At 42.3% G+C, this 23,746-nt stretch overlaps 1 protein-coding gene across 2 annotated transcripts in view; it reads right to left on the bottom strand.

Moving 5' to 3' along the window:
• The window catches only part of LOC106578541 (partitioning defective 3 homolog), a 566,386-nt gene that overhangs the window by 287,116 nt on the left and 255,524 nt on the right, over positions 1-23,746 (bottom strand). For both annotated transcript variants that reach the window (XM_014157480.2, XM_014157481.2), the window contains exons 6-9: positions 22,273-22,382; positions 21,374-21,457; positions 14,344-14,469; positions 8,643-9,127 (exon numbers count right to left, since the gene is read on the bottom strand). In XM_014157480.2, the coding sequence (XP_014012955.1) occupies positions 8,643-9,127; positions 14,344-14,469; positions 21,374-21,457; positions 22,273-22,382 (805 nt within the window). The remainder of the gene's footprint in view (positions 1-8,642; positions 9,128-14,343; positions 14,470-21,373; positions 21,458-22,272; positions 22,383-23,746) is intronic.

Raw genomic sequence — 23,746 nt, 5'->3', positions numbered from 1 at the left:
TATTAACCAAAATTGGGTGTTTGTGATAAATGTGTACTTTATACATGTGTGTGTGTAAGGACAGCGGGACCACAGATGTGACATGCTTGAATTTAAAACTGGTTGCAGACAAGAATAGCAGCATGCAGAGTAAAGGTTTCTGTCGGTTTGTGTGCAGTCTTTATTCTCCCTTTCTGTGGAGTGTCCACAGACATTAGACACAGATAATGGTCAGCAATGGGGTGAGAGGATCCTCTGCCTTCGCCCATAACACAGAATTAGATGCTTTTGATACACCACATATCATACCAAATAAGGTTTCCTAGTGAAAACATTAAATGTTAGAAAACAATGTTAAGGGTTCAGGCATCGTAGCTCTGTAAAGATGTTTCCTCCCAAGTTCTGACAATGGCCTTTATACGGTTCTAAATGACTATATCTGTGTCCCAAATGGCACCATATTCCCTATGTAGTGTACTACTTTTGATCAGAGCCCTATAAATGTGCACTATGTAGGGAATATGGTGCCATTTGGGACACATCATATAAATTGCCAGACGGGGAAGGAAGGGAAATTCAATAATAGCCTACAAAAAGGGGAATATCAACACTGACCTTATCGACCGAAACAACCCTACACTGTCTGCCCAATAAAGGATTGGTCAGAAGTAGTGGGCCCTGGTCAAAAGTAGTGCACAATAAAGGGAATAGGATGTAATTTAGGAAGCATCCAAAAGCATCGCCAAATGCCAGTAAGGATATGAATGACATTTCCACTTTTAGATGGGGAAGAATGGTTCCACTCAGTGAGTCAGTGAGATGTGTCCCTCCCTGGTAAACAAGTTATCCATTAATATGTGTAACCGGCACGGGGTGGCGGGTGTGTTGTTAGTTGAAGTCTTCCTGACAGTAGAATGATTAGTATTCTTGTTGAAGAGATTGTTCATTTTACTGGCCTGTCATTCACTGTCTGATCGCTCATCATGACCTATTTTCTCCTCCCTTCAGTGTCTCGCTGGTTGATACCGACGGACTGACTGTGTGTGTGTGTGTGTGCATATGCGTGTTGTTTTTGCCTCACTAGCACTAAGATGAAGCAGCAAGAAAACACACTACCCAGCAACTTTGGGTGTATTCTATATTCAGAAATGAAGATATAGATCTTGGAACAAAGAGGGGTACACACCACAACATGAGAATGTTGCTGACAGAGAGGTGTCAACAAAGTTAAGTCGTTGAATATATTGAGGTTATTTCCTTCCTGCCAATACAGCAGGAAGAACGCTCTTTACTTATTATAGAGTTCTGTAAAACAAATGGATAGATAGTTAGTCTAACTGGGATGTGCCTAAGATCCTTTCTGCACTAGTAGCCGGTGTCTGCTAATACGGCTGCTGCCCCTACTGCTGTCTGGGATCCTCAGTGTGTACGTACAGTAGTGGAATTGGTTACATCCAAAATGGCTCTCTATTGCCTTTATAGAACCTAGGGCGTAGTCTGAATCAGCTGGTCTGTGAAGACCACTATCCTCTACCCTTCTGTTCTGGCAATTCCAATCCATTCAATTTCTCCAATCAGTCTACTTAGCCGAATCAAACTCTACATTCTAAGATCCCATCGTTAAGGGCTTCCATTCAGGCAATTAGCAGAATGCATCTCTCTCTAATAGCACTGGCTGTGATTAACTAGCATACTGACGTCTTTATTTGGGGTAATAGAAGCTTTTTGGATTAACACTACCAGGCCTGAGATCCCAGCAAAAATTGGCTTTTCATTTATCTGACTTTATCTGCATACACAGCACTTATATTAAGCCTCACAATTAAGTGATTTACCATTTTATTTTCAGGAGAAATTGACAAACAGTTGCATTCATGAGTTTCATTGACACGTCAATAAAAAAAAAAAGAGGTCCGCCAAAGCAAAAACCTGATAAAAAATGTATATGAACGCAGTAAGTACAGAAATAGCTTGCGCACTGCGAAATGAATATCCAACTAGTCAGTGACAACTGTGTGGAGTTTGTGACAGCAACTATATGAGCTTATTACAGTATTATAGACACTATGTCCAGGGACATTCTATGATCTGTGTAGAAGAACCCCTTACCTTCTAATGGCTCTTGTGTAGCTTGTGAGCATGATAGAGCAAAATGTGAGTCTCAGCTTTTCATAGATAGCTTTTAATAGTTTGTAGCTCAAACCATTCGGACACTACAGATATTTTTGTATAGAAACCAGGCCCCTTCGGGATCAGCCCTTGTCTCCCAAACACCGCTCTAGCTCAGCCCCCGTTAGACTAATGGTTAGTATCTACGGATGCAGCATATACAAATCCAACGGTACAACCCAGAAGTATTTAGCTCAAACCCACAATATTTAAAAGGGGTGAGAAGTCCAAAACACACCGGCGATACGGTGGGACTCATTGGGTTAAGTCTGAATCCCGTATCCGATAAGCCAATTATGTAGCAAACATGAGGAGACGTAGAATGAGTCTTAATGGGCTGCGTCGGTCTGTCCTTTTGGCTGCATTATTTGATTAAGACACTTTTGCTAATTTCCCAGCAAGGAAGGATGGGGGGTCTCTCTCTCGCTTTCCCTCTGCCTCTCCCACTGCCTCTCCCCTCCCCTCATGGAGGAATCAAGACACACAAATGAATAAATAATGGACAAATTGGAAATGGTCTCTGAATACTCTGCAAATGGACAGTTAATTTTGAATTTGATAGGTTCCCTTACGGAAAAAACAACATGAATTCACATGTGGAAAATCATGTGTCAATAACTGATTTCACTTGGATTCCTACACTTTGGACTTCAAAGTAAATCTCAGCTTTGTTAAAAATACACTCAAGAAAAATTATTATATTTATCATAGTGATTCAGGAGTAACAGCAGTAAAGATCAGCGTACCCCAACAAATCCAGAGATTGTGAGTTCAAATCCCAGGAGGGGTTATTTTGAAAAGTCAGCACAAAGTGAAACGTAGTCATATTGATAAGACGTTTACACTATTTTAGTTGAACAGTGTACCACTTACCTTAAAACCCCACTTCATTTCATCCCTTATAAAAATTTGAAATATGCAGTTTCACATGTGAAAATCGCATCTTCACATGTGAAATCATAATTTCACATGTGAAATAGCTGTTTTTACATGTTGAACTGAAATGTTCATGTTAAAACAAAAGAGACACGCAAGGTCAGTTTTTTACATGTGAAACCATATGTTCATATGTATTACATTTAGAGTTCACATTTTAACACGTGCTTTCACCCCACGTGACAAACAATCACATGTTAAAGCTCACTATCACATGAGGAATTTGCACTTTCATGGGTGAAAAAAAATCACATGGAAAAATAGATTTAGCAATTTTAAGAGTGAAAAACATGTAAATGTTGTCATGTGTGGTTTCATGGAATCACATTTCAAAATGTTGCATCCCCCATGTTCAAATCAAATCACATTTTATTGGTCACATACACATGGTCAGCAGATGTTAATGCGAGTGTAGTGAAATGATTGTGCTTCTAGTTCCGACAGTGCAGTAATATCTAACAAGTAATCGAACAAATTCACATCGACTACCTTATACACACAAATGTAAAGGGATGAATAAGAATATGTACATATAAATATATGGATGAGCGTTGGCCGTGTGGCATAGGCAAGATGCAGAAGACGGTATAGAATACAGTTGAAGTCGGTAGTTTACATACACCTTAGCCAACTACATTTAAACTCATTTTTTTCACAATTCCTGATATTTAATCCTAGTAAAAATGCCTTGTCTTAGGTCAGTTAGGATCACCACTTTATTTTAAGAATGAGAAATGTCAGAATAATAGTAAAGATAATTATTTATTTCAGCTTTTATTTCTTTCATTACAATCCCAGTGGGTCAGAAGTTTACATACACTCAATTAGTATTTGGTAGCATTGCCTATAAATTGTTTAACATGGGTAAAACGTTTTGGGTAGCCTTCCACAAGCTTCCCACAATAAGTTGGGTGAATTTTGGACCACTGATGTAACTGAGTCAGGTTTTTAGGCCTCCTTGCTAGCACAAGCTTTTTCACTTCTGCCAACACATTTTCTATAGAATTGAGGTCAGGGCTTTGTGATGGCCACTCCAATACCTTGATTTTGTTGTCCTTAAGCCATTTTTCCACAACTTTGGAAGTATGCTTGGGGTCATTGTCCATTTGGAAGACCCATTTGCGACCAAGCTTTAACTTCCTGACAGATTTCTTGAGATGTTGCTTAAATATATCCACATAACTTGATGCTGCCACCACCATGCTTCACGGTTGGGATGGTGTTCTTCGGCTTGCAAGCGTCCTCCTTTTTCCTCCAAACATATTGATGGTCATTATGGCCAAACAGTTCTATTTTGTTTCATCAGACCAGATTACATTTCTCCAAAAAGTACGATCTTTGTCCCCATGTGCAGTTACAAAGCATTGTCTGGCTTTTTTATGGTGGTTTTGGAGCAGTGGCTTCTTCTCTGCTGAGCGGCCATTCAGGTTATGTCGATATAGGACTCATTTTACTGTGGATATAGATACTTTTGTACCCGTTTTGTCCAGAATCTTCACAAGGTCCTTTGCTGTTGTTCTGGGATTGATTTGCACTTTTTGCACCAAAGTACGCTAATCTCTAAGAGACAGAATGCGTCTCCTTCCTGTGCGGTATGATGGCTGCTTGGTCCCATGGTGTTTGTACTTGCGTACTATTGTTTGTACAGATGAACGTGGCACCGTCAGGCGTTTGGAAATTGCTCAGTGGACCTATTGGGGCGGTAAGCAAATTGGAGTGGGTCTAGGGTATCAGGTAGGGTGGAGGTGATATGATCCTTGATTAGTCTCTCAAAGCACTTCATGATGACAGAAGTCATTTAGTTCAGTTACCTTAGCTTTCTTGGGAACAGGAACAATGGTGGCCCTCTTGAAGCATGTGGGGACAGCAGACTGGGTTAGGGATTGACTGAATATGTCCGTAAACACAACAGCCAGCTGGTCTGCACATGCTCTGAGGACGCGGCTAGGGATGCCGTCTGGGCCGGCAGCCTTGCGAGGGTCAACACGTTTAAATGTTTTACTCAGGTTGGCCACGGTGAAGCAGAGCCCACAGGCTTTGGTAGCCGGCCGTGTTAGTGACACTGTATTGTCCTCAAAGCGAGCAAAGAAGTTGTTTAATTTGTCTGGGAGCAAGATGTCGATGTCCGCGATGGGGCTGGTTTTTCTTTTTGTAATCGGTGATTGACTGTATACCCTGCCACATACGTCACGTATTTGAGCCGTTGAATTGCGACTCTATTTTGTCTCTATACTGACACTTTGCTTGTTTGATTGCCTTGCGGAGTAAATAGCTACACTGTTTGTATTCGGTCATGTTTCCAGTCGCCTTGCCATGATTAAAAGTGGAGGTTTGCGCTTTCAGTTTTGCGCGAATGCTGCCATCAATCCACGATTTCTGGTTAGGGAAGGTTTTAATAGTCACAGTGGGTACGACATCACCGATGCACTTGCTAATAAACTCGCTCACCGAGTTAGCGTATATGTCAATGTTGTTGTCTAAGGCTACCCAGAACATATCCCAGTCCACGTGATCATAGCAATCTTGAAGCGTGGAATCCAATTGGTCAGACCAGCTTTGGACAGACCTGAGCACAGGCGTTTCCTGTTTTAGTTTTTGTCTATAGGCTGGGAGCAACAAAATTAAGCCATGGTCAGATTTCCTGAAGGGAGGGCGGGGGAGGGCTTTGTATGCATCGTGGAAGTTAGAGTAGCAATGATCCAGAATGCTACCAGCTCGTGTCGCGCATTCGATATGCTGCTAGAATTTAGGAAGCCTTGTTCTCAGATTAGCTTTGTTAAAATCCCCAGCTACAATAAATGCAGCCTCAGGATATATGGTTTCCAGTTTACATAGAGTCCAGTGAAGTTCTTTCAGGGCCGTTGAGGTATCTGCTTGGGGCTGTGGCTGTGACTATAATCAATGAGAATTCTATTGGTAGATAATGCAGTCAGAATTTGATTGTAAGGAATTCTAGGTCAGGTGAACAAAAGGACTTGAGTTCCTGTATGTTGTCATGATTACACCATGAGTTGTTAATCATGAGGAATAAACCCCCGCCCCTCTTCTTACCAGAGAGATGTTTGTTTCTGTCGGCGCAATGCGTGAAGAAACCGGGTGGCTGAACCGACTCTGACAACATATCCAGAGTGGGCCATGTTTCTGTGAAACAGAGAATGTTACAATCGCTGACGTCTCTCTGGAAGGTAACTCGTGTCCTAATTTCGTCCACCTTGTTGTCTAGAGATTGGACATTGGCGAGTAATATGCTCGGAAGCGGTGGATGGGGTGTCCGCATTCTAAGTCTGACCAGGAGGCCGCTCCGTCTGCCTCTCCTGCGGCGACCACGTTGTTTTGGGTCGGCCTCTGGGATAAGATCCCATGTCCAGGGTGGAAGTCCAAACAAAGTCGTATTTCCTGGTCATAATGTTGGTAAGTTGACGTTGCTTTTATATCCAACAGTTCTTCCTGGCTGTATGTAATAACACTTGAGATTTTCTGGGCTAACAACGTAAGAAATAAAACATTAAAAAAACAAATTACTGCATTGTTTCCTAAGAACCTGAAGTGAGGCGACCATCTCTGTCGGCACCATTTCTTGATTATATTTCCCGATATCATGTTTTCATCTGCTCAAATGTGTAGTTTCATGTTATCACATGTTGCTTTTACATGTTGTTACATGTTACCACATTAACGTCACATAAGATCACACGTGATCACATGAAATTCATGTGGTTTTTCCGTAAATTACACATAATCTTGTGTAATGTGTCGTCACACGAGTCTCATAACAGTTCATGAAAGCTTACAAGTGGGACAATTCAGCACTCGAGCCAGTTACATTGTCTAAGAAATACATTCTGGACATTTGTATAGGAATGATGGGTTTCATTTTGAGTTAAAACATAAACCGGTCTGCCTAGTGCAAATAAACCAAACTCCTGGCACTGGGCTTTCCCTGGACTAAACCCAACAAATAAACCAAACTCCTGACACTGGGCTTTCCCTGGACTAAACCCAACAAATAAACCAAACTACGGACACTGGGCTTTCCCTGGACTAAACCCAACAAATAAACCAAACTCCTGACACTGGCCTTTCTCTGGACTAAACCCAACAAATAAACCACACTCCTGACACTGGGCTTTCCCTGGACTAAACCCAACAAATAAACCAAACTCCTGACACTGGGCTTTCTCTGGACTAAACCCAACAAATAAACCACACTCCTGGCACTGGGCTTTCCCTGGACTAAACCCAACAAATAAACCAAACTACTGACACTGGGCTTTCCCTGGACTAAACCCAACAAATAAACCAAACTACTGACACTGGGCAGTCATTTTGGTGTGTATGTGTGCATGCATGCATGCGCACTAGGCCCTGTGTGTGTAGAGAGGGTGCAGCAGCAGGTCAAATTCATCATCTAACCCTCACAGTAATAAGCAAGAAATTAAACCCACGTAGCGTTGCCACATACAAAACCCCTTCAAATCCGCTGTTTACGCTGGGGCTTTCTGTGAACATATATTGCAGCGATATGAGATGGCGGCTCCCAGAGAGCACGCTGCTTTTAGCCTAAGCCTCCTGCCGCCCTCGCCTTGCACTAGTATTCCCTGAAGCTTTTTCTCTATGCCCCGTGAAACCTTTCAACGCTCAACATCTGCTTCATCAGACAGCCTGTACTGAGTGTGTGTGTGTGTGTGTGTGTGTGTGTGTGTGCGTGCGTGTGTGCGTTGGTGTTGGACATAATAGACCTTTCTGGTTTGCTTTTCTGCTACAGAGGCCTGTGAATATCTCACACAGTTGTGCCCTGCCTGTTGTAGTTAATTGCATCTTTATGGCTTGCTTCTCCAACTGTGAATGCTAATAGAATTGAATGCAAGCACCGACTGAGAGGGCTAATTTCACCCTTTTCTTTTAACATGCTGAGAAAAGTCTGATAACGGCATTAGGGCAGAACAACGTGCCAAAACAAAGAAAGAAAGAGAGAGTGACATGGAGAAATAGGAGAGGGAGAGAAAGACGGGGAGAGAGCAAGAGAGAGATATGAAGTGACGTTTGTAAGCAGCATTCAGCATACCTCATTCTACCATCCACCTTTTGAAGTCTGTCACACTCAAAGGAGGACAAAATAGTTATTGAAGTGTGTGCGTGTGCGTGTGTGCGTGTACGTGTGTGTGTAGGTGTGTACGTGTGTGTGTGTGTATTCCTAGTGCTCTCCTCCCCAGAGTGTTGTGTGCAGCTAAGATGCTGCTGTGATGCAGAACAAATGAGATTTGGGCCTGTACGTGAGTTAGTGGAGCAGTGCTGGATAGACAGTCCTTCACAATGAAATATCAACACTTTGAAGTCTCTAACAGTATTAGTTACACAACACTCATCTCAACTGTAGCTAGGATAAGAATGGACACTTGAGAGATATCATCTCTTATTGAAGTGAATTAAAGGACCTTTGAAAACCCTATGAATATACCCCCCCAAAATAATATTTGCAGTTTCACAATAATAGTGTTTGGTTGTTTGTGTGTGCGTTTGTGTTCGTGTGTGCATTCTGCATGCCTGCATGTGTTTACCTTTCTTCAGCTGGATGTTAAGTCTCCGGCCTGTTTTCTTGAAGTAGCCTGCAGTAGGGTTGGCACTGACTTTCCTCTGCAGGGATGGAGAGGGGGCCGAGGAGACGTTGTTGCTTCCGCTGTGAGGTAGCGAGGTGGAGAAGCGCTGGTCTGGTACACGCTGTGGTAGAGGACCATGGTTCTGGTGTTTGATGTTGGGGATGGGAATGGGGTGTGGTCTTGACCTGGAGGACATCCTCTGTGGGTTGTGGTCCAACCCCACCCCCCCGTGGACCACCAGACTACCCCTTTCCCCGGGCTGCGGGGCCTGGGGGTCCGAGGCCTGGCTGGAGGTGAAGCTTCCCCGGTTACCCCTCTCCCCCCTCGGACATGGGGGGCTAAGCTCCTCCTGGGAGAGCTGCTCATACTGGCTCTTCATGGAGGCTGGGACCACATGGAACCGAATGACAGGAGAACGCATGGCCTGCCTGAACAAGTTCTGGGCTCTGGAGTAGAGAGGAGAGGAGTCAGCAACACACATCATTACATTAGCGAGGGCATGATAAGAACATGAGCTAATGCACTTTTATCAGTGTACTAAAACAGATAGAGAGAGGTCAAGAAGAGAAGTGAAGAAGAGGCAGCTTACAAATCATTAGATTAGCTATAGCTTGATAATAACAAAAGGTAATGTACAGTGTGATATGGCAGCTTATTGATAGAGAGAGAGAGGCTACACAGAAGTGAAGAGGAGAGGTCAACATGTCAACGTGGATAACCATAGGCTAATAGTAGTGAAGCACTGGAGAAGAGGCTAATTCAGAGATTCCATGAGCTAGATACTGTATGTGCCGTGTAAATGGCAGCATAGTCTCAGGAGGAGGATGAGATCAGCTTCAGCATTGGAAGGGTGAGACGTTGAACCACAATGAGATTCAGCCAGTCAACATTATACATTCAAATATCTATCAAATAATTGTGTGTGTGTGTGTGTGTGTATGGAAAGGGTTTACGGGTGAGGCCACTGTTCACTAGACAGTAAAATGATAAAACAACAAGGAAGATGATGATGGGCGATGTGCAGTAAACACAACAAAGTCGCCACACATACAAAGACTTGTACTTTATACAGAATGGACAAACTCCTGTATTAGTTTGGAACCAAATGAGAAAAGACGCTTTTTCTCTCCTCGCTCTGATGCGGCATTGTTTTGTCCTGAGCTCAGACGCCACTTAGCATATAGATAGTCTGGCCTGGAGCAGCCCCATCGGTCCCACGGCATAAGAGGATAAGGGCCTTCAGAGGGTGTGTGTGTGTGTGTGTTTGTGCGCGTGCGTGTGTATGTGAGTAGCGTAGCAAAGGATGATGTGATAGCCAACAATCCCCCCTCGCGTTCTCAGCCTCTCCATTATCACGCCCATGATACCGCATTGAACCCGTCCAAATGAGTTATTGACAATCGCTAAGCCGCTTCCGCCGTTATAAACAGCACTTCATTTGGAGCTCTTTCACCTCAGTGCGGAGCGGAGTGTGCCGAGACACTTCTTTGGGATTTGGTCCTTCATTCTTATGTTAATTTCTCCCTCAAATCATGTGAACTGCAGCAGCCTACGGTGGGTAATGAGAGGCACAGTGACACTCCAGTAATCAGACGATGAGGAGACAGCAGCTCAGCTTTCTGATTGAATAATAAATTACCCCATCAATGCATCATTACATTTAGTTAGATTAACCGCTTCTAAATATTTATCCATGCAAAACAATCCAATAAGATTATAATATCACTTGGAATTATCTCCGTACGGTGCAGTGCACAATCAAGGAGAGTAGAGAGAGAGAGATTGTAAAAAGTGATTTACTTCGCCACTAGAATCATATTGTGGTGCGGTGCGGTCACGTTTGTGAATGCAGGTGAGAGCTGTGAGCCATGTGTATGTGGAGCGATACAAAACATTTCTCCCATGTGGATTTGGTTTGCAAAGTACACATACACCTCTTTCACAGCAGAGAGGCCAGGGAGGTAGTGTGGATGTTTACCAATGAAAAGTCAAGCACAATATTTACTATTGCCAAACACTTCAGTGGCTTGCCAAGTCTAGATGAATGAATTAACAATGTAGCTAGCTAAGTAGGTACAACAGTTTTGAGTTTTGAAGGCTGGGCCAGGTTATAACTGTTGCCAAACTTGATCACAAAGTCTATTTAAAAAATGTGAAAATGCTTTATTATAAAGATAGAATCTAACAGAACATAAGCACACTGAACTAGGCCATAAGGGGAAGGTACTGTATGTTTGATGACCAGTGTATTAATTAATACAACGTACATGTAGTGTCCCCTCCACATGTACCTCCACTGTATAGCTTATAGCCAGGGAGACCCTTCCACATCAACAGACACCCCATCGGGCCTCACCCTAAGACAGCTAATCGGGAATCCTGAAAGCTCCATCCTAGCCAGCACGAAACCAGGCAGGAGCTCTTCCTAATGGGGAGGATATCAGTCAGGGCAACCTCCTTCAAAATGCTTGCTTTGGGTCAGGGTCTGGACAAAATGCAATATATTTCTCATCTCTGGAAACGACAGCACCAATATGACTCTAAAGCTGTGTTAGTGTGTGTCCCCTCCTAGCTCCATGTTGCGATGGCCTTGTATCTTCAATCCACTTTAGGAAATGAAAAGTAGCAATAAATCAATAGAACAGAGGAAGGTGAGACTCGGGCGCTAAGGTATATTAAGGTTGGTAAGCTCAGAGGGGTAGAGGCACTAAGGTATATTAATGTTGGTAAGCTCAGAGGGGTAGAGACACTAAGGTATATTAATGTTGGTAAGCTCAGAGGGGTAGATGCACTAAGGTATATTAATGTTGGTAAGCTCAGAGGGGTAGAGGCACTAAGGTATATTAAGGTTGGTAAGCTCAGAGGGGTAGAGGCACTAAGGTATATTAATGTTGGTAAGCTCAGAGGGGTAGAGGCACTAAGGTATATTAATGTTGGTAAGCTCAGAGGGGTAGAGGCACTAAGGTATATTAATGTTGGTAAGCTCAGAGGGGTAGAGGCACTAAGGTATATTAATGTTGGTAAGCTCAGAGGGGTAGGGGCACTAAGGTATATTAAGGTTGGTAAGCTCAGAGGAGTAGGGGCACTAAGGTATATTAATGTTGGTAAGCTCAGAGGGGTAGAGGCACTAAGGTATATTAATGTTGGTAAGCTCAGAGGGGTAGTGGCACTAAGGTATATTAATGTTGGTAAGCTCAGAGGGGTAGGGGCACTAAGGTATATTAATGTTGGTAAGCTCAGAGGGGTAGAGGCACTAAGGTATATTAATGTTGGTAAGCTCAGAGGGGTAGGGGCGCTAAGGTATATTAATGTTGGTAAGCTCAGAGGGGTAGGGGCACTAAGGTATATTAATGTTGGTAAGCTCAGAGGGGTAGGGGCACTAAGGTATATTAATGTTGGTAAGCTCAGAGGGGTAGGGGCACTAAGGTATATTAATGTTGGTAAGCTCAGAGGGGTAGGGGCACTAAGGTATATTAATGTTGGTAAGCTCAGAGGGGTAGGGGCATTAAGGTATATTAAGGTTGGTAAGCTCAGAGGGGTAGAGGCACTAAGGTATATTAATGTTGGTAAGCTCAGAGGGGTAGAGGCACTAAGGTATATTAATGTTGGTAAGCTCAGAGGGGTAGAGGCGCTAAGGTATATTAATGTTGGTAAGCTCAGAGGGGTAGAGGCGCTAAGGTATATTAATGTTGGTAAGCTCAGAGGGGTAGAGGCACTAAGGTATATTAATGTTGGTAAGCTCAGAGGGGTAGAGGCACTAAGGTATATTAATGTTGGTAAGCTCAGAGGGGTAGAGGCACTAAGGTATATTAATGTTGGTAAGCTCAGAGGGGTAGAGGCACTAAGGTATATTAATGTTGGTAAGCTCAGAGGGGTAGGGGAGCTAAGGTATATTGATGTTGGTAAGCTCAGAGGAGTAGAGGCACTAAGGTATATTAAGGTTGGTAAGCTCAGAGGGGTAGGGGCACTAAGGTATATTAATGTTGGTAAGCTCAGAGGGGTAGAGGCACTAATGTATATTAATGTTGGTAAGCTCAGAGGGGTAGAGGCACTAAGGTATATTAATGTTGGTAAGCTCAGAGGGGTAGAGGCACTAAGGTATATTAATATTGGTAAGCTCAGAGGGGTAGGGGCGCTAAGGTATATTAATGTTGGTAAGCTCAGAGGGTAGAGGCACTAAGATATATTAATGTTGGTAAGCTCAGAGGGGTAGAGGCACTAAGGTATATTAATGTTGGTAAGCTCAGAGGGGTAGAGGCACTAAGGTATATTAATGTTGGTAAGCTCAGAGGGGTAGAGGCACTAAGGTATATTAAGGTTGGTAAGCTCAGAGGGGTAGAGGAACTAAGGTATATTAATGTTGGTAAGCTCAGAGGGGTAGAGGCACTAAGGTATATTAATGTTGGTAAGCTCAGAGGGGTAGAGGCACTAAGGTATATTAATGTTGGTAAGCTCAGAGGGGTAGGGGCACTAAGGTATATTCATGTTGGTAAGCTCAGAGGGGTAGAGGCACTAAGGTATATTAATGTTGGTAAGCTCAGAGGGGTAGGGGCACTAAGGTATATTCATGTTGGTAAGCTCAGAGGGGTAGCGGCGCTAAGGTATATTAAAGTTGGTAAGCTCAGAGGGGTAGAGGCACTAAGGTATATTAATGTTGGTAAGCTCAGCGGGGTAGGGGCGCTAAGGTATATTAATGTTGGTAAGCTCAGAGGGGTAGGGGCACTAAGGTATATTAATGTTGGTAAGCTCAGCGGGGTAGGGGCGCTAAGGTATATTAATGTTGGTAAGCTCAGAGGGGTAGAGGCACTAAGGTATATTAATGTTGGTAAGCTCAGCGGGGTAGGGGCGCTAAGGTATATTAATGTTGGTAAGCTCAGAGGGGTAGGGGCGCTAAGGTATATTAATGTTGGTAAGCTCAGAGGGGTAGAGGCACTAAGATATATTAATGTTGGTAAGCTCAGAGGGGTAGGGGCACTAAGGTATATTAATGTTGGTAAGCTCAGAGGGGTAGGGGCGCTAAGGTATATTAATGTTGGTAAGCTCAGAGGGGTAGAGGCGCTAAGGTATATTAATGTTGGTAAGCTCAGAGGGGTAGAGGCACTAAGGTATATTAATGTTGGTAAGCTCAGAGGGGTAGAGGCACTAAGGTATATTAATGTTGGTAAGCTCAGAGGGGTAGAGGCGCTAAGGTATATTAATGTTGGTAAGCTCAGAGGGGTAGGGGCGCTAAGGTATATTAATGTTGGTAAGCTCAGAGGGGTAGGGGCGCTAAGGTATATTAATGTTGGTAAGCTCAGAGGGGTAGAGGCACTAAGGTATATTAATGTTGGTAAGCTCAGAGGGGTAGAGGCACTAAGGTATATTAATGTTGGTAAGCTCAGAGTGGTAGGAGCTCTTATCATTAACTATAGGTCACCATAAGGACTTTATAGAGAATCACTGAGGGCACAACTCTCACATTTCAAATAGTCTGTATCTGACTCATAATGCTTAAAGTACAATGCATTACTGTACATTTTGGAGAGAGAAAGGAAGAGACAGAAGCAGAGAGAAAAAAGCTTATGAAAGATAGCTTTAAGAAAGTTTAGAGGTAGTGTCAGGTAAATGTAGAATGTGTCCCATCTCTGTAGGTCAAGACAGAGGCGAGGTCGGGGGGGCTTACTGTTCAAATCGAATGTTCCTCAGATCCCCGTTATTAATCTTGACGACACAGTCATTCTCCTGGAAGAGACCTTCCTGCTCCGCCTTGCCCCCACGCTCCAGACGCTTCACTAACAACCCAAGGGTCCTGGAACAACGGTACACACGTTACAGTACACACACTTCACACACACCAGGCGCAAGACTTTTCACACAAGAGTTCTTATCCATTTAACCCGCACAACTAGGAATTGTCCTCTGCATCCATTTAATTGAGAATAGGGAATTCATTAGAAAGATTGTCATGTAAAGAAAAGTCAAAAGAGACAGGACGATAAGTAATGGAATGTAAAAAGATGGGTTGTGAAGATACGCATAGAACACGCTATTACTGTAGAACCACTGACAGGTAACTATTACTGTAGAAACACAGACTAGTAACTATTACTGTAGAAACACAGACTAGTAACTATTACTGTAGAAACACAGACTAGTAACTATTACTGTAGAAACACAGACTAGTAACTATTACTGTAGAAACACAGACTAGTAACTATTACTGTAGAAACACTGAATAGTAACTATTACTGTAGAAACATAGACTAGTAACTATTACCGTAGAACCGCAGACAGGTAACTATTACTGTAGAAACACAGACTAGTAACTATTACTGTAGAAACACAGACTAGTAACTATTACTGTAGAAACACAGACCAGTAACTATTACTGTAGAAACACAGACTAGTAACTATTACTGAAGAAACACAGACTAGTAACTATTACTGTAGAAACACAGACTAGTAACTATTACTGTAGAAACACAGACCAGTAACTATTACTGTAGAAACACAGACTAGTAACTATTACTGTAGAAACACAGACTAGTAACTATTACTGTAGAAACACAGACCAGTAACTATTACTGTAGAAACACAGACTAGTAACTATTACTGAAGAAACACAGACTAGTAACTATTACTGTAGAAACACAGACTAGTAACTATTACTGTAGAAACACAGACCAGTAACTATTACTGTAGAAACACAGACTAGTAACTATTACTGTAGAAACACAGACTAGTAACTGTTACTGAAGTAACACTGAATAGTAACTATTAAATTAAATTAAATGAAATTTGATTGGTCACATACACGTGTTTAGCAGATAATATTGTGTGTGTAGCGAATTGCTAAATATTACTGTAGAAACACAATAGCAACTGTTCCTGTAGAAACACGGATTAGTAACTATTACTGTTGAACCACTGATGGGTAACTAACACTGTAGAACCACTGACGGGTAACTAACACTGTAGAACCACTGACTAGATACTATCAGAACCCCTGACCAGTAACTATTACTGTAGAACCACTGACTAGTAACTATTACTGTAGAAACACAGACTAGTAACTATTACTGTAGAAACACATACCAGTAACTATTACTGTAGAAACACAGACTAGTAACTATTACTGTAGAAACACTGACTAGTAACTATTACTGTAGAACCACTGACTAGTAACTATTACTGTAGAAACACAGACTAGTAACTATTACTGTAGAACCACTGACAGGTAACTATTACTGTAGAACCACTGACTAGTAACTATTGCTGTAGAACCACTGACATGTAACTATTACTGTAGAACCACTGACTAGTAACTATTACTGTAGAAACACTGACAGGTAACTATTACTGTAGAACCACTGACAGGTAACTATTACTGTAGAACCACTGACTAGTAACTATTACTGTAGAAACACAGACTAGTAACTATTACTGTAGAACCACTGACAGGTAACTATTACTGTAGAACCACTGACAGGTAACTATTACTGTAGAACCACTGACTAGTAACTATTACTGTAGAAACACAGACTAGTAACTATTACTGTAGAACCACTGACAGGTAACTATTACTGTAGAACCACTGACAGGTAACTATTACTGTAGAACCACTGACAGGTAACTATTACTGTAAAACCACAGACTAGTAACTATTACTGTAGAAACACAGACTAGTAACTATTACTGTAGAACCACCGACTAGTAACTATTACTGTAGAACCACTGACTAGTACCTATTACTGTAGAACCACTAAGTAGTAACTATTACTGTAGAACCACCGACTAGTAACTACTACTGTAAAACCACTGACTAGTAACTATTACTGTAGAACCACCGACTAGTAACTACTACTGTAAAACCACTGACTAGTAACTATTACTGTAGAACCACTGACTAGTAACTATTACTGTAGAACCACTGACTAGTAACTATTACTGTTGAACCACTGTCTAGTAAATATTACTGTAGAAACACTGATTAGTAACTATTACTCTAGAAACACTGACTAGTAACTATTACTGTAGAAACACTGAATAGTAACTATTAAATGAAATTGTATTGGTCACATACACGTGTTTAGCAGATTTTATTGCGTGTAGTGAAATGCTAAATATTACTGTAGAAACACAATAGTAACTGTTACTGTAGAAACACTGAATAGTAACTATTACTGTATAAACACGGCATAGTACATATTACTGTAGAAACACTGACTAATAACTATTACTGTAGAAACACTGACTAATAACTATTACTGTAGAAACACTGACTAATAACTATTACTGGAGAACCACTGACTAGTAACTATTACTGTAGAAACACTGACTAGTATATATTACTGTTGAACCACTGACTAGTATATATTACTGTATAAACACTGAATAGTAACTATTAAATTAAATCAAATGACATTTTATTGGTCACGTGTGTTTAGCAGATTTTATTGCGGGTGTAGCGAATTGCTAAATATTACTGTAGAAACACTGACTAGTAACTATTACTGTTGAACCACTGACTAGTAAATATTACTGTAGAAACACTGACTAGTAACTATTACTGTAGAAACACTGAATAGTAACTATTAAATTAGATTAAATGACATTTTATTGGTCACATACACATGTTTAGCAGATTTTATTGCGGGTGTAGCGAATTGCTAAATATTACTGTAGAAACACTGAATAGTAACTATTAGCGTAGAAACACTGAGTATTACATATTATTGTAGAATCACTGCACAGTACCTATTACTGTAGAAACACTGAATAGTAACTATAACTGTAGAAAGACTGCATAGTACATATTACTGTAGAAACACTGAATATTAACTATTACTGTAGAAACACTGAATAGTAACTATTAAGAAAAACTGAATATTAACTATTACTGTAGAAACACTGAATAGTAACTATTACTGTAGAACCACTGAATAGTAACTATTAAGAAAAACGGTATATTAACTATTACTGTAGAACCACTGCATAGTAATTTTGTCAAGGGATCTTATTCTTATACCTTCTCAGTATCTCCAAATCAATATCATAAATCAGATAAATTATTGACACCAAAACTAACTCACAAAACTTTAGCCAGGATGAGGCAGGTTGACATATACTATGTTCTCTCTTCCCAGAAATGCTGTGGTGTGTAATATTGAGCTGTCCCCTTCCCTTCTCCCTGTGAAGGACATCTAAGTGCTAATCCTGGTCTTCAGACTAGTGAAGGTCTTATGGCTTCAGTGACGCTCCGCTGTCTGTCTGTCGTCTACCTTCGCTTAGCCAGGGCTTAAAAAGTGAGCAGGCAGCATTGTTATAAATACACGCGCACGCGCACACACACAAATGCACAGCCTGCTGTCTCAGCAATCCCCTCCAAGCTCCACAACCTTTACCTTCAAACCCTGATGCAGTAAATAAATACATCAGAAAGCAGCTTGGGGTTTTACCTCTCTCTCGCCCTCCGGATCACCGCGCTACCACAGACGCGTAAAGAGATCTGATAGACGCACAGACAGCAAAACCATAACTCCTGTTTCAAAGGACCAGGAGAAGCTGCAGGTGTACTGTCTGCACTCAGACTGTTGTTGCCACTTCTGATGGGAAGTCTTAAGACTTTAAGGCTCCTGAGACTCAAGTAAGGTAAAAACTTCTTTAGGGAGTGAAAAGAGATTGAATATTAAGTGGGATTTATTTCTGATTGACATTTTGAATGGGATATCTGATAGGGCTAGAAGGGGGGTTACATAAGTAGACAAGGACAGTAGGAGGTGAAAAACAGACTATTTTCTCAGTACTTTATTAGATACGTAAACAGAAACAACAACCTGGTAAATCGCAAAGAAAAAAAAAAGTAATTTTCTTCCAGGCGAGCGAGGCTAAATTCACGGAGCTGTTTAGCGTTTCAGCCGAAAGGGGCACGCTGCGGCCACCAGCCGCCTCAGCTCATTAGTTTAATTGGCTGTATAACATGGGCATGCTCACTCACCACCACAAACTCATCTCTCTCCTCAATGGGGGTAAATGGCGCATTACTAAGTCAGAATTATGTGGTACAAAAGGCCTTTGTCCACTCACACCGCCGATGAGCAGACTAAGCAGGCAGAGGCTTCATAAATTGGCTGATAGAGAGGTGGGGAGAGGACCATAGAGTCATTATAGACTAGCTAGGTGGTGTGGAAGCAAGACAATGGATGCATCCCAAAAGGCACCTTTATAATGGACTACTTTTGACCAGGGCCCATAGGGAAGCGTTTGAGATGCAGCCTATCTAGTGTAGCAACTGACCTTAGATCAGTGTTTTACTGGAGTTCAAGGGCTTTATAATGAACCCAGATGGAGCTGATGCTGATTAGTAATGTGTATTCAGTACAGTGTCTCATGATTAGGCGTACAATTGGGCTTTTTAGTGATTTGATCACCATTAATAAAGGTGCCCTCATTATTAATGATAAATGCATTAGCACACTTTCACATCTGTCTGTCTCATATGCTACTGGACATTTGCTAAGATGCTTATCACTCACTCCATTCAAACTAGTAGGCATTATTTAAGATGTATTGAGTCTTCCAGCAGTACATTAACTTTCAGTAATTCCCAGACGTCCTGCTTATTCCCTACAGCAATATTTCAGCCTGGATTTCTGGAAAATCTGGGACTTAAAAAAAAAAGTTAGCAGAATTGTACAACTCTACAGGCGAGTCTGTTGGAGAGACTTGTGGAATACTGAGTCCCTCCCTTCATCTGCTCCTATGCAGACTCTTTGCCTGTTGATTGAGAGACAGTTGAGGAGTTGAGCTGAGGAGACTGAGCGACAGAGACCACCTGTTCCCATCTACTGGCTTTAATTGAATAATAATGCAATCAGGATCCATTTACGCAGCGCAATTATGTCTGCGTCTTGTTTACAGTTCACAGTGGTCACAGAAGGAGATCTCATTATTGAAATGGTGGCGGTGTCGCATCTGCAGAGAGAGAGAGAGAGAGAGAGAGAGAGAGAGAGAGAGAGAGAGAGAGAGAGAGAGAGAGAGAGAGAGAGTGTGTGCCTCTCCCCTATCCAAGTCCCTCTCTCCCCTGCAGCTGCAAAGAACCAGTGGCTGCTGTGCTAGCATCGCTGTGACAGCAGACACTTTGAGTGTTCCGTCTGGGCCGGAAGTCTGACCCTGCTCGTCTGGACGGTAATGAGACAGCCCTCGGGCAGCTAACGGCTGACGTCCTGGAGGAAGAGCTGAGCAGTCCATTAACATCATCTGACTAACCAGTCTCTGTCACGTTATCTAGTTTGGGACATAATTGAAGGAGCTTATGAGGAAACAGTATGCATGGGACCATACGGAATAATATGTTGCAACACTGATAGACAGTGGCCATTTCTAAAGGCCAAAATCAAAGGACCACTTTGAAGCAGAAAACAAACAGTTTAAGCTAGTTTGTCAGGAGGCTTTATCCAATATCAAAATCATTGACGTTTATAGTCATTCAATCATATTGTTTATTATATTTACAATATTGATATTTCATCTTTCTCTCTTTCTTTTCTGAGCCAAAGCTAAGGCAGTATACTGTAAGAATCCGACGCTCAATTGTCAAAGGTCAAGCCTATTTCTAGTTCAACAACATCATGCTAGTTTCTCAGGAACGGCAATAGAATCAAAGTCCTGAGTGAGTTATCTTAATGAAATGACAACAGCAACCTTCAATGACAAAGTCCCACATGATATCCCATATCATTTCTTTCATCAGTATTTTCACCTCTTTCCTTTGTGTTTCTTCCACTGTGTGACGGTGTCCCAAATGGCACCCTATGCCCTATATAGTGCACTACTTTTAGCCGTACTGGCCATTTGGGACACATTTTTATGTTACCGTGACCTTGGGAGTGTGCACTGTGCCAATCCATTGGTGAACATGTAGGACCCATGTTATGAATTCGCTTTTAGTTTGATTGTATTGGCCAGTTCTTGCTGATTGTGAATAACAATAAACTCTGATATATTCAGCATCATGCTCTTGTCATCACTATTCTTCACCAAGGAGGGTCAAACGCCTAAATAGATATAGTCGCTAGAAGGATTTATTTCTCCCCCAAAAAGTCACCTTCAAACCAGAGGATGTCTGAAGTCCATTGTGGCCCGTGGATAGAACTTGTAACATAGAACTCAGAATAAAAGGAACGTGGAGAACACAGACTGTACAGCCTCCAGTCAAGAACAAACCGCTTTCCACTTTCATCCTTTCCTTTTCTATGTTCATTGTCTCCTTGGAGCTGTAAAATAGCACTCACATTGGTAAGGGACAAGTGTTTCAGAAATTGAAAACACAAAAGGAAGAAGAAAGATAAAAAAAGAGGCCAAGAGACATCACAGTCACTCACAATGACAGCCGTGAGCGATAGAGCTAAAGAAAGAGAGAGAGAGAGATCCGGTGAAAGAACGGACAGAGAGAGAGAGCGATAAAGAGAGTAAGAGAACGATTTCAGAGGCGTCAAACTGAACAAAAGGATGCAGAGGACAGATCGGGACAGGGGGCTAGCCTAGTAGGAGTACTGTAGTCTTTTCATACTGGGACAGGGAAGCTGGGCCCTAATAAGTCTAGCTTCTCAGAGTAGGAGTGCTGATCTAGGACCAGTTTTGCCTTTCAGATCATAATGAATACTGTTATGTGGACAGGTGGGACCTGATCCTCGATCAGCACTCAGTTTTACCTTCTGTCCGTGGCACTGAAAGGCACAACGTGGATCCCCAGAGGCCCGCCGACATTGGACACCTCTACCAGCTTTAGCATGTCACTGTGGGACAATGATGGATGAGGCAGGGGGTGAGAGGGACAGCGGGAGGGAGGAACGCATGTGTGAAATAAAAACAGAAACAGAAAAAATTGAGAATAACACAAAACAACAGGATAACATGACAGGTCTGGGAATGGAGCCTCTATCTAGCAGCTAGGGAGATGCTACTGCAGTCACTCACTGGTCCAGTCCCAAATGACACACTATTCCCTTTGTAGCGCACTACTTTTGACTAAGGCCCAGAGCGGACATGATAGGAAATAGGGTGCCATTTGGGATACAGGCCCTATAGAGATTGGCTTTGGCTCAGCTAGGCCTCTTCTCTCATGAAGCCATCCATTATACAGTCAGGCTGAGGAACCAGAGGTCGATTAAAGACCCAAATGGAGACTCCAATTAAGTGATTAAGATCAGGTCTTTGTGGGTTCTGCAGTAAAACTAGCCCCGATGAATTGGAAATGTGGAGGGATGCTTCAGCCCTGCAAATAAAGCTGCGAGGGCGTACGAGGGAGTCACATTAATAATAGTTAAATAATACATGGAAAATCACATGATGATAACACTGATGATGGAGACATGCACTGAGTGTAAGGTGGTCTTGGAAAATGAATCTGTAGTGTACTGTAACTATGTAATAATGGTGTATATATTGAGTATAGAACATCTGATTCATGGACACGACAATGTTATGGAGTACTGAGATGAGTGAGTCTATATGGTGTATGCATGTCATAAGAAGTGGTTATATTACAGGAAGAGAGAGAGTTGGGTGAGTCCATTCCTACCAGGAGGACGGTGGTGTGTAATGCACTTACTTCAGAGATAACGTTGGGGAGTGTTCCACACAGGAGTCTGCTCTCCCCACCGGCTCTATTCTCCCATTCCTCTCTTCCTCCTTCACCCTCTCCTCTTCCTCATCCTCCTCCTAGACAGACATAAAGAGTGAGTGAGTGAGTGTGAGAGAAAGAGAGAGAAAGAAAGAGAGAGATAGAGCGAGAAAGAGCGAGAGCGAACAAGGTGACACAGGGAACATCAAAGACTATACTGCTCTGGCAGTGACCTAAGCTGTCCTACCGTCTGCGTCTCTGCATCTCATCTCTTCTTTCCTCCCTTCTTTTTAATCCAATTACCTGAGAAGGAGAGTAATGGTCTCTGTTTTAGCGTTGGGACGCTCTCTCTCTCTCTCTCTCTCTCGCTCTCTCTCTGCAACATCCGACAGAGGACAGCCAAGCAACACTGAAGTGGCCGTAATCGATTACTCATACTCAATCAATGTGGATGGGGGGATGGGAGGAGGTAGCGGTTTGCCAGGTTCTTACAGTAATCTGATAAAGCGACGGGAGGATGAGACACAGGCCATTTGTTTCTTTCACTCTCTCTCTCTCTCTCTCCATTTCATTTACCCTTCTCCCTGTTCTTCAGTCAGGGCCATTAGCCATTATACCTCTCTGTCTCTCTGTTTACAGGCAGACTCAATATCAGACGGCTGGGGACCTTAGCGTCCTCTGTGAGAAATAGGAAGTTCTTATACTGTATAGAAGAGATACATTAATGGTATTCATGATACATGTAGATAACAATGTAGTGTTTTTACAGAGGTAGTACCAAAACAGAACTCATAACATTCATCCACAGCTGATTCATATGGTACTGGTAAGTGTAATCGTGATATTTCGATCAAGAAGGTATGTGGTAATTCTTTGATATAATGATGACATTCTGGGGGGGGGTGAGGTTAGTATGTCTAGACACTTAGCAGAGAGGGAGAAGACCTGAAATGGTTTGTTAGCCTCTGATATTAATATGCCTACTGCCCCACCCCTCACCTTCCCTCCTCGCTGAAATGTCAAGCACATCTAAATAACCGCTCTGCTCGCTCTCTCTCTCTCTCATTCTCTTTTTATGGAAATGCATTCAGCCCTTTCAAACTGTGAACCCCTGCGACACGGGAGGGGTTTAGAGGGGGTACTGGGGCCCGTCGGGAGACTCTTATTCTTATTTATACATTTCCGAAGGTGAAGAGAGACTGACATGGGGTCATGACAATTTCATCAGAATACCTAAAGAATCCTGCTGCCAAGCAGCTGCTGTTTCCTCTAATAGGTGTTTCTATAAAAATGAGTCAATCACCTTTGTCCCCAATGCAAGGCCCCGGCTCTGCGGTTTTTAATTATACGTCATGACAGGTCTCATGTGCCTCCTTGCTTTTATTCATATGCTTTCTATTGTAAAACAAGGGGGATACTGGCATACTGTACAGTGGGACCTCAATGGACCTGGCAACCCAAG

Source organism: Salmo salar, chromosome ssa19 (genome assembly GCF_905237065.1).
Source record: "Salmo salar chromosome ssa19, Ssal_v3.1, whole genome shotgun sequence".
NCBI lineage: Eukaryota > Metazoa > Chordata > Actinopteri > Salmoniformes > Salmonidae > Salmo > Salmo salar.
The sequence above is the reverse complement of the archived record's forward strand: the minus strand, read 5'-3'. Positions and strand labels throughout refer to the sequence as shown.